General features: G+C 35.0%; 1 protein-coding gene across 1 annotated transcript; it reads right to left on the reverse strand.

Annotated features, from left to right (window-relative positions):
• Window positions 1-1397: 1397 nt before the first annotated feature.
• Window positions 1398-3776, reverse strand: LOC139876635 (WAT1-related protein At5g07050-like). Its single transcript, XM_071863976.1, has 7 exons — window positions 3486-3776; window positions 3311-3373; window positions 3104-3220; window positions 2527-2782; window positions 2240-2398; window positions 2003-2154; window positions 1398-1908 (listed from the first exon to the last, which is right to left on the reverse strand). The coding sequence occupies exons 1-7, from the start codon at window positions 3689-3691 to the stop codon at window positions 1626-1628; spliced, it is 1236 nt and encodes a 411-aa protein (XP_071720077.1). The 5' UTR covers window positions 3692-3776; the 3' UTR covers window positions 1398-1625.
• Between the last annotated feature and the right edge of the window lie 15080 nt (window positions 3777-18856).

Genomic DNA, 18856 nt, shown 5'->3' on the forward strand with positions numbered 1-18856 from the left:
TGCAAAAATAGCGGGGGATCAAGGGGTCGCGCCCCTTGCGGGTTCCAAGGGGCAATGCCCTGGCCCGAAAATTTTAAGTATTATTTATCAAAAAGTTGTCCGCCAATGTATTTTCCCTTCAAAAGTCGTCTCGTTTCAGTTAAGGATTTTCCCCACCAAATGAAGGGTTACACCTATTGGTTTCTCAACCAAATATACGTGATTTTTCTTCTAGAAAATCAGTTACTTGCTTTTCGTTCATTAAAACGAAAAACACATCATCTCTAATACCATAGATTTGTATTGTTTTTGCTAGCAATCAAATCACATTCTTGTCTTATCTCAATTAGAGTTCAGTGATGCTCGAGGCTTCTAGGATCGAAATACTTAATTTAGAAAGTGATTTTACGATTCAAGAACCAATCGGATTATCAACTACTACCCTGAATTTCTAACACAAAGGGTGCCCTCACTCCGCCCTCTATTCTCGCCATGAGTTTTGAGGTTTTGAAAGCAAATTTCAGCACGAAGGAAATGGTATATATACTTGGAAATATTGCTTTAATAGATAGATGTAGACTGGAGTATTTAATTAGTGCATGGTGTTTTGTGGATGATATGAGGTAGTAAATGGTGATGTGGTGATAATGTGATATTCTGTCTTGATGAGAAAGGTTTCGATGGATTAATAATCTATGCATACTTACAAGTCCGCAACTCTTAATAATCAGTGCATAATTACAAGCTCTTTCTTGATTAACTACTTGCTTTTAAAATTATACTCCACTTATTTGTTAGTAGTATTTATCAAAAGACTATTCTAATAACCGTATATAATGCATATATATTTCTTGTATAGTTATAGCATATTAGCATATATTTGATAAGAAATGGAATGTATCAAGTACGTGTATATATATTTGAACAATTAATATCTTTTCTTTTCTTAGTAATGTACTCCCCCCGTCCCAGATTAACTGTCCCCAGACAAAAAATACACGGTTTAAGAAATGTCATTATTACACTGTACTTTTTATGTACTTTTTTCTTACTTTACTGTTTTACCCTCAACTAATTAATTAGAAATCTCTCTCACCTTTGTAATTTAATTAATTCATTAGGGATAATATTGTAAACTTTATCAAATTTACTTTCCATATTTGAAAGTGAACAATTAATCTGGAATATCCCAAAAAGAAATACTGGACAATTAATTCGGGACGGAGGGAGTATTGATTAATTTGTAATCATTAGTTAAATCATACAACTTGTTCTTATAACTTGTTCTTATGCATGATTGGTTGGGGTCCACGTAGCAGACAAATGGATTTACAAGCATCAAACACTAACGTTGGAAGTGGGATTCGAATCAGACGTCAGCGAAAACGACACATGACATGATATGTTCTCAAACAAAGATTTCATTGCATTAAATTTTATGGAATCTACATTCTTCCAGAAAAGTAGTTAAAAGGTAAAATGAAATAAGAAAAACGTTAATTCGATCAACAACCCAAAATTACATAGAAAAAGCCCTTAAGTACTTTTTCTTCCCTGATCTATTGTAGTTGTACATATTCAACCCTTTATTATTATATTCTGTTCTTTTTTCATCCATACTCTCTCAATTAGCTCATGATCACTTCTTATACTTTTGGTGTCTCCACTGCTATCATTGGTGGTGTCGGGATTGGTGCGCTAATCGCGATCGTTGTTGGGACAGATGATTTGTACATCTCATTTTTCTGCATCTCGAGGTCGTTAGCATCAATGACATCAATCATCATCACATTGTTATTGTTGTTGTTACCCGAGTTAGCTTTTACAGGGTCAAGAATTTGTTCGGCGAACTCTTTCTCCTTGTATTCCTTGTACTTTCCCCAAAGAACAGAGTATAGTCCAATAACTATCAAGATCGAGCCCATCACACTGCAAAATTGTTCATTTTGTCATCAACAAATGATAAAACTTTGTATATATTATGAAAATTGTAAAAAGTGGAGTAAAAGATTTTGTTAATTACCCTCCCATGTAGATCTTTTCAGCTAAAATAAAAGACCCCATGATTGCAACAATGATCATCATTAGAGGACTAAAAGCAGTCACAAAAACTGGTCCTCTTTTTTCCATTACTAGACCTTGTACATAGTATGCAATACTTGATGACACAATACCCTATAGATCAGTCAGTCAAAAAGTCAGAAAAGTTTAAAAGACAATAACTTGTATATAGACAATATAGAGAAATTAAGATACATACAGCATAGGCAGCAGCAAGAAGATTCATATCCCAACCAATGGTCCAAACATTAGGCTTGCGATCCATTACAAAAGTAACAACAATTGATTGTAAAGTACCAATAAAGCACACCAAACAAGTGAGTGAAAGAGGTGCTGTGTATCTTCTCATTGTCACATTCTGCAAAAGCCAATCAAAATTTGGTTAAGTACAAAGATCGTGCATGAAAGTACAACTCCTTTAAGATACATTTATATATCTATCAATTTTTTATATATCTACCAATTTTTAATTAAGTATATGTATACCTGAACTATGAAAAAGGAAGCCCATGCAAAAGTAGCAATAATAAGAAGAATGGATCCTGTAACCCAATCTTTATCAGAAGAGTCTGAGGTTGTAGATGTAGCTGTTTCAGCATAGTGAGGGTGCAGATACTTTGTCCAAAACAACTCCACCACATCACCCTTGTAGAGTGTCATCAACATGGCTCCTGCTACTGTGAATATGGTTCCAACCACTTTGGCTTGAGATCGAACCGTTCTTAAATTCAGTTTCTCCATTCTAATTTATACGAAACAATTCATTTTGTTAGATTAATAAAAATTGTGCATGGAACTGCTTGTTTTAAAGGCGCGTATCACCTCGAGACAATAGTTAATAGATTTTTTTAGAACTGTGTGCAAAAAGTAAATGAACACTTATAATGGAATGGAGGTATAGTAGTGCCAGCATAGACCGAAGGTTCATTGGTCTACCAGTATTGAAGTGAGTGTCAATTGCTCAATTAATTGGTTGTGGGTTCAAATCCATTGGTGGAAAAAATGTATATATATGTGAAAAGTTTGTAATGAGTGTGTGAGTTTGTCTTGGAAAATTGTATACCTGCATAGGACTGCCATAACGAAGGTCATTGCTGGAAGCATGTTGCTCATAGCACACGAAAAGGTGGGTGATGTGAACTTTAGTCCAGCGTAGTAGAAGTTTTGATCGATCACCGGCCTATAGAGAACAACCCAAAAACATGTTTCAGTTTTGAAGCTATCGATCGCTTTATTGATTGTTAAACAAAGTTAATGAAATCAGACATACCCGAGAAGTCCCAAGACAAACATTTGCAAGAATATCGATAATGTGATCTTGGGGCGAATATTCCTACAATCACAAAAGACGAATACTTATGATACTAACAAGAATAAGGATTTAAGGGATGTATTTGTATGGATTCTTTGTACATGCATCTTGATTATGAACATTTATTATATACCTTTCAAGTATGATGGCGAAAGGGGCAATAGCCGCAGTGGCAAATGCATGACGATAAACAACTAGAACGTAGTGACTCATGCCCCGATTGAGTGACACTTTTGTGATGATGTTCATCCCGGCATATCCAAATTGTAAACAAATCATGGCGATATACGGTTTTGAAGAGAGAAAAAACCTTCCAAAACATCCTAATTTCCCTTCCATTTTGTTCGTATATATGTGTAACTAAAGGTATGTAGAAACGTGTATTAGCTAAGAAGATTGAGGATAACACTTGAAGATGTTTGTGTGTGTTTGTCCTAAGTAAAATGGATGGAGATATGTATCTATTTATAAGCACTTGGGGTGGAGGTATAATATCCACAGTGTTTGAAATGTGAATATTCTTTTTTGGCTCATGGCTAAGCTACATGTTCATGCATGGTAGACATTCCATATATTATAATTTATTCCAATAATATCTGCCTAATGTACGTATAGCATAACAGTAATAATTATGCTTTATATTAATGATAAGTTGTAGCGTTTAACTATATATATATTTACGGAGTATTATTATTATTACTTCATCTGTCACATCTTGAGTGTTTATCGTAGACTTTTCAAAAAATTTCTTTGTCAATTTTAATCGTAAATATTTTTATTTGTGTTATACTGTATAATATTTGATGAAAATTATATGAATGAAAACACATTTAAAACTCAACTCTTTTATATAATTTTCATCAAATATTATATAGCACAAATAAAAATATTTACGATCAAAGTTGACAGATAAATACTTTAAAAAGTTAACATTGCACAGTTAAGATGAGACAGAAAGATTATTATATTATTATTATTATTATTATTATTATTATTATTATTATTATTATTATTATTATTATTATTATTATTATTATTATTAATCTTTCTTAAATTTGTATGTACTTACAAATTTAATCCTTAAATATTTTTACAATTTTAATTCATAAGTAGTTTGTACGTGTATAATAAATATCATCCTTAGCTTTATAATTCAAAAAACTAAAACACGATAACAAATTAATAGTAGTAAAATAGAATTTATTTATATCCACTCTAATTTTATTGTGTTGGTGGTGTGTGAAATTTAAAAGGGCATTTTACCTTGCCCTGCATCGTATCGGATAGGTACCGGCCCGGTCTATTCAACTACATATTACGGAGTATTAGCTAGGTTATTAGATGGACAACCTTCAAATAATATACATTACGTTACGTATTAAATATAATTCGAAATCGTATTAAAGATGTATTTCGTATGTTTGATACTCCAAAGTACGTAACATTATCATTGTATGGTCCAGTATGGATCTCTACGTGGCTTCAATTTGGTGAGTGAAAGTTTATCAGTGGCAAAGTAGATTAGAGCTATAATGGAATTATGATGCCAATATGGGTCCCTCTTCTTTATTTAGTGGGCTGGCCCAAACATGGGGTCTAGGCGTCCAGCTAACATCATGTTATTTTTAGCCCAGGTCTCTAACGGTGCGTTTCCTCAGACCTCAATAGTTTCATACTTTCATATTACTGGTGGAATCTGGTCCGATGCCTTTTGCCAACAATCCTCCAGACATCAGTAGCAACTATATTTTCTATTACATCTATCTATTATACTATGAATTATGAAATGACTCGTAAAACTACGAATTTATTTAAACGAAATAATTTGATAATATGTTTTAGGTATTAAGTGAATATAAATATTAAAGTCAATTAGTTTAATGACCCTTGGAACCACGGATTCTGACTAAGAAACTCGTCGTTGTTTTTACAAACATACTGACGTACTTAATCTGGTCGGAATAAATAAACTACATTTATTCTCTCACCATCATCTTCCAGTTTTCATCATAATTATTGTTTTACTTGTCATAAAAACTTACGTTATAATCTTTTATTGAGACATGTAGTTCGGATACATATGTAACGTAATTGATACCGTAAACAGAACTCATATTTTAATAATAATAATAATAATAATAATAATAATAATAATAATAATAATAATAATAATAATAATAATAATAATAATAATAATAATAATAAATAATAAAGTTTGCTTAAAAATTAGGTATTTATATTTTTAATAATAATTATTAATAATAACAAATGTCTCTTAAAATTTTTTGAAAACTTAAATTACAATTATTAAGTGAAAGTTGTACAATATGCGTCAAAATTTGTATATTCGGTCATGGGTTATTTTATAAAAATTTGGACAATTTGTTAAAGAGTTTTTACATATGATCATGGGGGTATTTATATATTCTGAGTATTTATTTGTTTTGATTTTGTATCTTTTTTTCATAAGAATTAATTTTATAATGTAAATCATTAAAATAGTATTATCGGTTTGTATTTGTTTTTATTTTGTATATATCATTTAAAATCATAAAACCTTATTGCATTCAAAATCGGCATGCATATATTATCGGTATTATTATTTATATTTTATTTTGTATTTTTCTAGTTTTTAATTAAGTTGAATTAATATATAAGATAATAATGACATCATTATTATTAAAAATAAAAGGTAAGTAGTGAAATGATGATATCATCATCATTTACAGGTTAATATATAAATATAAATTTCTTTATAAAATACTTCGGTTAAAAATTCAATTTACTTATACGTTTATATATCTACCATTTTGCTGAAATTTTCTCGAATACTTCAAATCAGGAACCATCTTAAACTTATGATAGAGTCATATTACACCGTAAAATGTTATATATATATATATATATATATATATATATATATATATATATATATATATATATATATATATATATATATATATATATATATATGTTTTGAATTCACAGAGGAAATCTGATTAGTAACAATAATATTGGGTCCCCACTAGCGAGCAAAACCTCTAGATGAATTACGCACATTGACGCTCCCTCTAGTTAAGAACCCGGTTAATTCAATTTTGGTCGTTATCAAGAATTGAATCTGAGTCTCCTGCTTCATTGAAAACTTGGTGGCCACTTTGGCTAGTCGTTAAAACGGTACATATACATATACGTATAGTAGGTATATTATTACATGAATATGATGATGGTAGCTAGGGACATGAAACATGTTGTGAAAATGCCCCACTAGGCCACCAATTAAACTTCAAATAATTATATGCGGAAAGATGAAAAATTAAACAGAAGATATATATGCATGCTAACTTTTGTATCCTAAGGTCGGCAGATCTGTATTACTGTGAAAGTGTGAATCATGTATATACATATATAACTATCTATAAGCATATATACATACACTGTACACATGCATGACAAAATAACTGGAATATACAATTAATTTTAGCTTTGGAATTTTGGAATCCACTTAATAAGAATCAGGGTAAGTGGGCATATTTCTGGTAGAAAAAGATTTAAATTATGATAAACTTATTATAAGAAAGGGAATCATTAATTTAAAGCTTTACTTAGATGTCGTTTAGTCCCAAATTTAAAATAACAAATGTGATCTAAAAAAGCAATCTAATTTCCATGTTCCTTGATAAAAACTTATTTAATTTACTTTTGAAATCTAAATCTAAGGGATTATATTTTGTACAATGTGAACGTGAAACTGAACTTAAGTGTTCTTGACGAAGAATGTGCTTAGATCGATGTGATAGTAAATTAGAGAAAGAATGGAATATTAACATGTGGATCCATCATGTTATGTTTCGAATCTTGATGTAATGTTTATACGATAACGTTTTGTTGTTATATTCACATATGCTTTTTGTATGTACGATCGTTATTTGTTTCTGGTTAAGATCGGTGTATAGAATATGGTTCTTCTAAAAAATGAGATGGAATAATGATCAGTAGGAGTATTCAATCCATTTCACATGTTGAATGTGTAGCTTCGAATTAATATATTGATTGAGGTTTGATATACTTCATATATATACATAAATCTCCGTATTTTTATTTGAATTTTCATTTTTTTTTTAATTTTACTAGTCATATCATTATATTATATATTTTCTTTTAAAAAGAAACTTTTCCTTTTGGTTCGAATCGAATATTAATGCGAATAATGCATAACCATATTTCGGTACCTATAAATTGATGGCGTCGTGATTCTAAGATCAATATTTAAAGGAGTGGATTAATAATAATTAGTAAATGTTTACTCTCATATAATAATGTTGGAAAATTACGGTCTCACTAATTCCCACCACTCAGCCCAATAATAACAGTAAAGAAATAAGAACAATACACAACACAAGATTTAACGTGGAAACTCCAAAACAGGAGAAAAATCACCGGCCCCTAAAGAGAGAAATACACTATATCACAAATTGTTACAATGATATAGACGACTCTCTTAAGCCAACTACACTCTTCAAAATATTTAACTAATACAACTCTCAAACAAGGGTAAGAAAGAAAGAAATAATCAAATACTTAAAGTGTATTGATTGGTGCAATTTGGAATGAAGACTTAACCCCTCTTTTATAACCAAGCAAGTCCCCTCCAACTTTTTCCTCCCACCTATGTGGGATAACATCCTTCACAAATACTATGCATCTATATCCAATTCTTCTAACCAAAACTATATCCAACAAATATCCACCTTTTGGATAGAAAAAGATAACCATGCTTCCATATTGCAAGGATAACCGATGTAGACGCTTCCTCGACGACAACTTCAAGATCCTCATCTTCATGCCGTTGACATTATTTCCCAAGAGACAAAACTTGCATCTTCATCGAACATTGTCAAGACCCGACAATCATTGTCATAATAGACAATCATAACTCTAAACAAATTATCATACCCCACCATAAAGAGTATCACACTTAGAATATCACATTTCAAGCATTTCACCTCGGCACATGTTGTATAACCAGCTGAACAGTTTGGCTTTCCCTGAAAGTTTCATTAGCTACAACATCAGTTTCCACCACACAACCTGCACCAATGCCAAACCAGTGCCCATGTGCAATTGTGGAACCGCTAACGAACATCTCTTTCCATGGTGGCGCGGACACACCATGAGGATGACGTGACTTCAGAGGAATTCGTCATTCTCCGTAATAACGGAGACATCATTAGCGCCTTTGGAGCCATTTGCCGAATTAGCTCCACCGGGACAATTAACCCTTACATGCCCAGTTTTCCAGTACCTCCAACATACCAGATTCTTTCTGGAGTTTCTCTTCCGCCTATCCGAACACAACAATACCGTACTTTCTGATGACGAGACCCCGTTACCTTCCAGTCTTTTCTCCTCGGATAGGAGCTTGCTAGTAACGTCTTCAAACTTTAAAGTTTTCTTCCCATACATCAAAATAGGTTTCATGTGCTCATAGGATGATGACAAAGATAATATCAGCCTCAAAGTTTTATCTTCATCTTCAACTTTAACTCCAATAGCCTCAAGTTCCGAAACAATACCATTAAGAATACTCAGATGATCTGAAATCTTTGAACCCCCATCCATACGCAAAGTATGAAAATGTTCCTTAAGACACAACCGATTTGAGATGCCCTTGCCCTGATACAACTGCTCTAGTTTAACCCAAAGCTCGTTTTCCGTTGATAACCCGTGCACATTTGCAAGCACGTTCTTTGCAAGACACAAACGAATCGCACTTGCTGCCCTCAAATCCATATCATCCCATTCTTCTTCATCGAACTTACTGCTAGAATCACTGCCGGAAACAAATGTGGGTTTATCTTTCAATGCCTTGTGTAACCCGGACTGAATCAACACATCCTTGACTTGAACCTGCCATAAGCCAAAATTGATCCTCCCATCAAATTTCTCTACATCAAACCTCATTGGACTGAACTTCGACATCGTATCCGTATCCTATAAACAACACTTTATCTGATTTTGCTCACGTTTCGACTGGCCGACAGATGTAGTGGAGTGGTGCACAGGATCCGTTAAATTGGAAAATCCAACACCCGGTCCACTACAAATTCTAGACACCACTTACTCCGAATCAGAAAAAATATTGTCTAACCAGATACCCTATACGATCAATAGAACTCGTGATAGGTCAGATCATGTTGAGATTGAGAGAAATGATAAGATAGAATGAGATTCGGTATGTAAGAAGGAGACTCGGTACTAGAGAGAATCGGTAAAATTACATTCCACAGCTTCTAGAACTCGGTTACAATACAATGGCTATCTAATTAGGACTACTTAGGTTCCTTATATAGCCCTCTTCTAAGGAACCTTCATTTTAGCTTAATTCACATTAACACTATACAACTTCGGGGTCATAACAATCTCCCCCTTAGTGTTAAATGTGAACTTTACAATATAATCCTATCCAAAACATCTAAAGAAACTTTGTTCCTCTGAAATGAACTTTAGATTTGAATCCCTTGAGATTCTCATATCTTCGTATATTCACTCTTGTTTTGAGACGACTTTTCAATCTTGTGAGAATGTACTTGACAATCTCATTATCTTCAGTTGAATAGCAGTTATTGACCAGTCTCCATCTCATGTATTTGAAAGCATACATCAACGTTCCATCTGAGTATCTTCTGAAATCTGAGACTCTGATGAAGATCTTTGTATAGTGAGAATTGACAAATACAAACCCATATGGACAGTCGCTCACTTCAAGTAAGGACATATATCTATGCTCTTCAATCACTTGATTTGGCAGTTTGATTCCGAGCTTTTTGTGTCCAGATTTCAAACCCATTTGAAAATCATGAACAGACATCCATCTCATCGAATCAAGAATAAACCTGTAGACTGCCTTCATTGCAGTAGCATGATAAGTTGTTGCAGATTCATTCAAGTTAATCAAATAATTGTAAATGAAAATAATGTCGTCCATCTTCAATTTATCAAAATCCGCTTCTGAAAACTGATAATCCTCATCATCCATTCTTGTAACTTGAAACAATGGCATCTTCACTTCATCCTTATTAATCATCAAAATCTTATTTATGCTTTTGATCTCTGAATTCCGCTGAATTTGAAGTTTCTCTTCATTCTTCAATTTGAATTTATTGCGAACACTCAGATAAGCTTTGAGATATTCTGGCTTCTTATGATATTTCCATGCACCCAGAACACTCATTGAAGGCAGTATCTGTTGGTGACCCAGTTGGTGAAACAACGGTGTAACCATGAACAAAATCAGCATTAGCAGCATCTGTTGAAGGCGATGTCGATGGAAGTGTATGAGTTGCCGTGAGGGCAGGTAAGGATGATTGTGCGGTATTATTCTTATATGTAGGGCTGTACATACTACTAGTCTGATTCGTGATATCCCCTTCTGATGGAGGTTGGGTAACAACCGGAGTTGTCACCGGCGAAGTTTCTTTCGAAGCATCCGCCTCCATGACTTTGGTCTCATGGGACTCTGACAAAGTAGCAGAACTACCCGTCGGTTTAGTTCTCGCAGAGATATTGCTATCTCCGACTCCTGAAATCATTGATATACCATGAGGTGGCACATCTCTTTCAGTTAAAGACTCTTCCTCCAGACCCTGAGATTTAGAATCCAGAAGAGAAGTGGTTTGATCCAATGGATCACTTTCATGAACCAAGGGATCAGTCTGCTGGAAGTCTGATAAATATCCCGAAGGATTGTCATGTTGACTCGTTTCCATGGGACGCGGCGGATCTCCCTCATCAAGATAAGCCGGACCTCGAGACCCTGTTGTACGTTGAGGCACAGGAGGATTTCCAGCCGATACGCAGGGTGCCTTTTCAAGATTTTTCAGCTCCCCTTCGGCCGTTCTGGACTTCAATGATTGAGTTTCCTCAATCGATTGAGTCATCACAGAATTTACTGCAGAGGAAGACTTTACTTCCTTAGATGCCGAAGCACCTTGCTTTGTAGGATTTATTATTAAGTCCTGTTTAGAGTGGATGGGCTTAGAGGTCTTTTTACCATCCGTGCGTTTAGATCTCTTGCCTACCGAAGCTTGCGCTTCATTTAGCGTAGGGCTTACTGTTATTATTGGATGTGATACGGAGATGGGTGAGGGTGACCTAATTGGTTCTAGGTCTTGGTCCGTATCACCAACGATAGTAGTAACTGTTTGGCGGATGATAGGTGTCGAAGTCCTAGATCTAGTTACTCATTGGGTTGGCGGAGTCTGAATCATCTCATCAGGGATATATCGAGTTCTCTTAGAAGAATGTTCGGGAGACAATTCAGATGTTGTTGCGGAAGTGTCGGTGTCACTGCTTACTTCGGGTGTTGTGAAAAGGGTTGGTTCAATCCTAGTTGAAATAGGTTTCCTGATCCTCACGGGTTGAGCTTCATTTGCTGCCCTAGATTGTTTGAGGTTCACCCTAAGTGGAGGATTAGCTGGTTCGGGTGGTTGAACTACAGGTTCCTCTACAACCTCTGGGGCTGGAACCGCAGCGGGTTCAACTTGTTCTTGTTGTACCGGGTTCGGAAGAGGTATTCCTATTGCCTCAAAATAAGAACGTATACGAGCATCTTGGGGTTCAGCTAGCCTCACTAGCCAATGTGGAATCGGTGCAGTGAATTGATTATCAGACACCATCGGGGTATTCATCTTCAGCTCCCCAAATCGTTTCATCTGTAATCCATGTGTACCTGGTACAAATATATTTGCATTTCTGCAAGCATTTATAGCATCATGGATAAAGATACAGAAAAACCTTTCGCAAGGGATGTATGAACCCCTTGGCTTATCAACTTGAGCTTGAACCAGATCCCATAAAAAGCTCAGCATAGTCAGGAGCCTCTACTCTTATGAAAGAGTAGAATACTTTCAGCATTGGCACAGTCAAGCTATCGGATCCACTCCTTGTCATTGGCAAGCATCTGTTGATGATTGAGAAGATCACATACCACCTTGAGTGCAGATATTTCTTCTAAAACTTAGCTGGTGGAACATTGGTAGCTCCAACATAACCAAGATCAAAGACAGAAGTCATCATTTGCTGAGTAGCAGGAAAAGCAGGAACATTCTGTACAAGAGGAAGTCTGAAGACCCTCCTGAAATCAGCTTTAGTGAAACTCCTCCTCCCTTGAACTCCTCTTAGTTGAAATTCAAAACGAGCTTGTGTTCCCTCTGGATTTTCAGTAGTAGGTTGTGCAGCTTCCACAAACCTAATTGTTCTGTTAAGTAACTCCAGATCTGTTACAGCTACACTGGCAGTAGTACTGAGAGCAGGCCACAGTGTGTGCCTCTCTAGAATTGCTGTCCAGTAGTTGCAGGGAATACTGGTTTCAAAGTTAATGAAGTGATTGTTCGCCATTTAGCTGTACAAATAAGAAATAGAAGACCACAATATATTTAACAAAAAGCATATATCTCTATTCTTATTTGCCTTTGAAATCCTTTGTATATGTTTTATCTTTTCTATTTTAAGATTTTTATGGTTTTTCAAAAATATAAAAATCTTTTATTCTCAAATATGAACAAATAATTGACAATCATGACATTCATACGATATTCATCACAATACAAATTTATCATGCAAAGTCAATTATACTACACAAAGAATCAGAACAATACTTAGTCAATTTTTAAACACATTTCAAGCAGATTCGGTAGACATGAAAACTTGAGATTCTGTAACCAAATAAGCTTGAGTTTTTAGATCTGAAAGATATAGAATAAACATGTTAAGTGTTTGAAGATAAAAATCAGAAAGTTTCAAGGTACCAAAAGTCACATTCGGTATCAAGATAAGAACAGATTCGGTATCTCCAAAATTAACATAAAGTCACTCAAACATGCATATTCTAGCATGTAAAAACACAACCGTAATTAATTAACCAATCAATTAAAGCATAGCAACATGTTAATTGTATGAACAGACTCGGTACAGTAGATAGAACATATTCGGTAGATACAGAATCCATCAAACAAGTAATTAAACATGTAATCAAACTTGGTCAAATGATAGATGAATCAATTTAACTCAGATTAGACAAGAATTCATGTTAATTAACCAAATCAATTGAGTTTAATCAAGGATTAATAGAATACGACCCAGACTCGGTAAAATTAACAGAATTTCAAAATTGAGAGTTAAAATCCAGTTATTTTGATCTTTTCTGGTTGATAAACATATAATTATCTCAGATCTATAGGTATGTTGATTAAAATGAACATTTACCCAAGAATTTGAAGATACAGAGAGATGGACTCGATAGATTAGGCAGATTCGGTATAATCAAGCAGACTCGGTAGGTAATTAATAACAGTAAGAGAGTAAGTTTGACTTTGACCCTCCTTTTATAGATACCGAAGGTAGAATACCAAATGGGCTTTACAGAATGGGCCTATTATACCGAATACAGTCCAATTTTCAAAACTTTATCAATTTAACTTCAAATCTTGACAAATTGACTTTTTCTCTCAATATTCATTTCAATCTTTTTATGAAAAATATTTTTGAGACAATTTTGAAAAAACTTTGAACTTACCGAATCTGTACTGTTGGATGTCAGATTTGGTATAATGCTAAAAATAGCATTTATTCAGTAAAAAACAAATATTTTTTGGATTTTATCTTTTCCAATTTTTATGACTTTTACAAAATAAGATTTGTACATAAAAGAACTTTGAATATGTGAACAAAGTACAAATCTTCAGTGATACCAATTGTTAAAACGGGTTGCATACTGAAATGTATACAAGCCTTAGTGAATTATTTCAGATATAAAACAAAGAGTTTAAGAATTCACTTTTGAAAAACAATATTTTTGATTAATTTTCTCATTTTCTCCCTTTTTCTCCCCCTCAAAATGTGATATACAAGAAAGTAAATCAGCATTTTGATAAATTTTCCAAGAAAATGAATTAACTCCCCCTTGAAATAAGATATCAATGAGTTACCTCCCCCTTACGTAACCATTGAACAATTATATCCAGGAAGTTATCATAAATCTAAAGGCTCCCCCTTAAAAGATAATATCCAAAGCATATGAAAAAAGTTGCTCCCCCTAGAAAATATCTACTCCCCCTAAACACAAGATCCCAAGAATAAGTCCCAACAGATCCAAGGAATATCAAGCACTATACTCTACCATGCCAATCTCTTTGATCAAGAATTTTAGTCTAAGTTGATCTAAGGGCTTAGTGAACATGTCAGCTAATTGTACTTTGGTAGGCACAAAGTATAACTCTACATCCCCTTTCTCTACATGGTCCTTAATGAAATGATAGCGAATATCTATGTGTTTAGTCTTAGAATGCTGGACCGGGTTGCTTGTAATTGCAATAGCACTTTGTGAATCACAGTAAATCGGGGTCTTAGAAATTTTAAAGCCCAAGTCTAAAAGTTGAGTTTGCATCCACAAAACTTGTGAACAACAATGAGCTGCAGCAATGTACTCAGACTCAGCTGTTGATAAAGACACACATTTCTGCTTTTTGGATGACCAACCAACTAGCCTATTCCCCAACATCTGAATTGATCCAGATGTGCTTTTTCTATCAACTTGGCAACCGCCATGATCCGCATCAGTGTAAGCAGTGAGATTGAAATCGGATCCAAGTGGATACCAGATCCCAAGGTTAGGTGTACCTTTAAGGTACTGAAAAATCCTAACAACCGCTTTGGAATGAGATTTCTTAGGGTTTGACTGAAAGCAGGCACAGACAGTTACGGCAAGTGTAATGTCAGGTCGACTTGCAGTCAGATACATTAAAGAACCAACCATGCTTCGATAAAGTGTAATATCAAAGGGTTCCCCATTAGTATCAGCATCCAGTAAAGTCCTCATTGGGGTTGTCATTGGTTTTAAGGCAGTCATTTTAAAACGTTTTAGCATATCATTGATATACTTTGTTTGACTGATAAAAATCCCATTTGGTAATTGTTTTACCTGTAACCCCAAAAAGAAATTTAACTGGTCAAGCATGCTCATTTCGAATTTGTTGGCCATAAGGTCACCAAATTCTTTGCATAAGGCTGGGGACGTGGAACCAAAAATAATATCAGCAACGTAAATTTGAACCAAGAGAATGTGACCGTGGTTTTTACGGATGAATAGCGTTGTATCAATCGTTCCACGAGAGAAGCCGTTGTCCAGTAAGTACTTTGTTAAGGTCTCGTACCATGCACGCAGTGCTTACTTCAGACCGTATAAAGCTTTCTCCAAGTAGTAGACGTGGTTTAGATGAATGGGATCGACAAAGCCTTCTGGTTGATCAACATAGACTTCCTCTTGAAGACAACCGTTCAGAAAAGCAGTTTTGACATCCATTTGAAACACCGTAAACTTCATAAATGAAGCAAAGGCAAGGAAAAGACGAATAGCCTCAATCCTAGCAACCGGAGCAAACGTTTCATCTTAATCAATACCCTCTTGTTGTCGATATCCCTTGGCCACAAGACGTGCCTTATTCCGAACCACAATTCCATCAGAATCCTTCTTGTTCTTAAAAATCCACTTAACCCCTATTGGTCGTTGACCTGTTGGTCTTGGAACTAATCGCCATACTTTCAATCGTTCAAATTGATTGATCACTTCTTGCATTGCAACCACCCAGTTCGGATCCAGTAAAGCTTGAGCAACCGTTGTTGGTTCAATCTTACTAAGAAAGGCAGTGTATAGACACATATTCCAAGTAGCCCTTCGAGTTGAAACTGGAGCAGATGCATCACCAATAATAAGATCTATTGGATGACTTTTAGTCCATCGATTGTGTGGAAGAGGTTGTACATCAATGGCATCCATTGAAACATCAACCGATGTTGACGTTGAGCCTTGATCCGCTTGATCTAATGTAACATTATCTAATGGATTCAATTGAGTATCAGGAGAAACAGTTGGAGTTGTATCAACTGATGAATCTTGAACTTGTTCAAAATTATCAGTAACAGGAGGTGGTAGGGAGGATGAAGAAGCAACAGGTGAATCAGTTTGTGTTGTATCTTCATCAAAAAGACTTTGTTAAGTCTCCACAGTAGTTGACTGTGATGGTGTAACCGGTACGGTTTGAACATTTGAATTCCGTTGAGGAGCAAAAAGACTATCAAACAAGAAATCCAGTTCGTCTGATGTAACCGTAGGAACACCCTTCGTCGAGAAAATTGAGTTTTGCGCGAAAGAAAAAGTATCCAGGTTAGGATCGGGTTTTGAACTGAGTTGTTCAAAAGCCATTCCCAAAAATTCATCGAACTTGACATTTATGCTTTCTTTAATCGTTTTTGTCCGTTTGTGATAAACCCGATAAACAACTTTGTTCGAAGAATAACCGAGAAATATGGCTTGATCTCCATTTGGATCAAACTTTCTGAGGCTGTCAAAATTGTTAAGAACATAGCATATACAACCAATAGACATGAAAATATTTGCCATTCGGGCGTCTACCATATAATAACTCATATGGAGTTTTATCAAAATGTTTATTAACAATACAACAATTTTGGGTATAGCATGCAGTTGAAATGGCCTCCCCCCACATTTTTGGTGGTAGTTTGGAGTAAGCAAGCATCGTTCGAGCTGCTTCACATAACATACGATTACGTCGTTCGACTACTCCATTCTGTTGGGGGGTCCGAGCAGCAGAGAACTGATGTTCAATGCCTTGGTCTTTCAAATAACTATCAAGCAGGTCATTTTTAAATTCTGTCCCATTATCAGTTCGAATGCTCTTAACATGTTTGTTAAAAGAATGTTGAGTCTTTTTAATGAACTCAATGATAATGGCAGGGGTCTCTGACTTAGTTCGCAAAAGAAAAATCCATGTAAACCGGGTATAGTTATCGACAATGACAAGCACATGTTTCTTGCCACCGAGGCTAGAAATACGCATGGGTCCACATAATTCTATATGCAATAGTTGCACAGACGATGAAGTGCTGGGGTTTTGCTTAAGTGGATGATTAGTCCTTTTCAGCTTACCCATCGCACACGATGGACACACATGATGCTTATCATAGTGAAAGGTTGGAATACCATCAACTAAGTCTTTAGAGACTAGTCGATTGATACCCTTGTAATTCAGGTGTGACATTCGATGATGCCATAACCATGAATTTTCTTTGGTAGAACGAGTGGCCAAACACATGGTTGTATGTGAAGGTGCATCATTGAGGTCAATAGTGTATAGTGAAGCACAACGTTTACCAATAAGAAGATCATTTACTTCGGTGGATTGCATCGAGCATTGTCGACGTTCAAACAGAACTTTAAGATGTCCATCGTAGAATTGACTCACACTAAATAAACTGCACCCCAAACCTTCAACATATGAAACCCGTTTGATTGTTATGCCATTTTGCACATAATCTCCGTAACCCGTTATCACTGCAATATCATCATTTCCAAAAGTAACTGTTCTTCCTAGGAATTTGTCAATGAAGTTGACAAGCAAGGATTTATCACCCGTCATGTGTCGAGAACAACCAGAATCCATATACCAAACACAGACGTCGAAACTCTGTAAATGTGAATTTCCTAGAGTTTAGGTACCCAAAGTTTCTTGGGTCCTCTACGGTTAGTACCAACAATAAACTTTAGATCAACGACAAGATAATCACGTAAAGCATCATGCAGTTTAGACAATAAAGCATCATTTAAAGCCACATTACATGAAGCATCATACGCAATATCAAGTTTTACATCGTTATGAGAAGTCTTAACACGCAACTTATTCCAAGTAGATGTTTTGTTCACAGACGAAAATTGAAAAACATGAGATGATTTCCTAGACCGACTAGCAAATTGCGTTGGTTTGGTTGCTACTTTCTTAGTTGTGGACTTAGGAACCCATACAGATTTGTAATTCAAGTTTGAATTATGACATGTGACACGAAAAACACCTTTGTTAGTTAGATGTCTAAACTTTTCATTTGACACATGAGATGATTGATTTTGCAAAATTTCCAATTTGATTTTACGTTCTTTTGCATAATACTCACTTAAATCAGGTTTAGGACTTGTGTGTTGTGTGGACTTAACTGATGTCGTTAAAAGACTCGCTTTTGAAGTTTTTGTCATTGGAATCATATGAATCTTTTTAGTTGACACAGAACCATCAGGAGAATGAACCTTTTTGACAACAAATTGAGTTGTAGAAACAACTTTTAAACCACGATTGCCAAATTGAGAACGTAGAGGATTTTTAAGAATAGTAGTGGGTTTTACATCCTTAGATGTGGACATTCCCTTTCCCTTCTTAGTAATCCCACCAATACATTCAAGCACATTGGTTTCAACATTAGACGATTGCTTAAGTGTGTTAGCCTGTTTCAGTTGAATTATCTTTTGTTTTAAGCTTTTAATCTCAAGACATAATTCTTCAGCAGAAACTATCACTTCACCCTCCTTAAAAACATAGGAACGTTCTTTCTTAGGCAGTGAAGGCTATTTATCACACAGAGCAAGCATTTGTTCTAATG

The sequence above is a fragment of the Rutidosis leptorrhynchoides genome, chromosome 11 (genome assembly GCF_046630445.1).
Source record: "Rutidosis leptorrhynchoides isolate AG116_Rl617_1_P2 chromosome 11, CSIRO_AGI_Rlap_v1, whole genome shotgun sequence".
In the NCBI taxonomy this organism is placed as follows: Eukaryota; Viridiplantae; Streptophyta; class Magnoliopsida; order Asterales; family Asteraceae; genus Rutidosis; species Rutidosis leptorrhynchoides.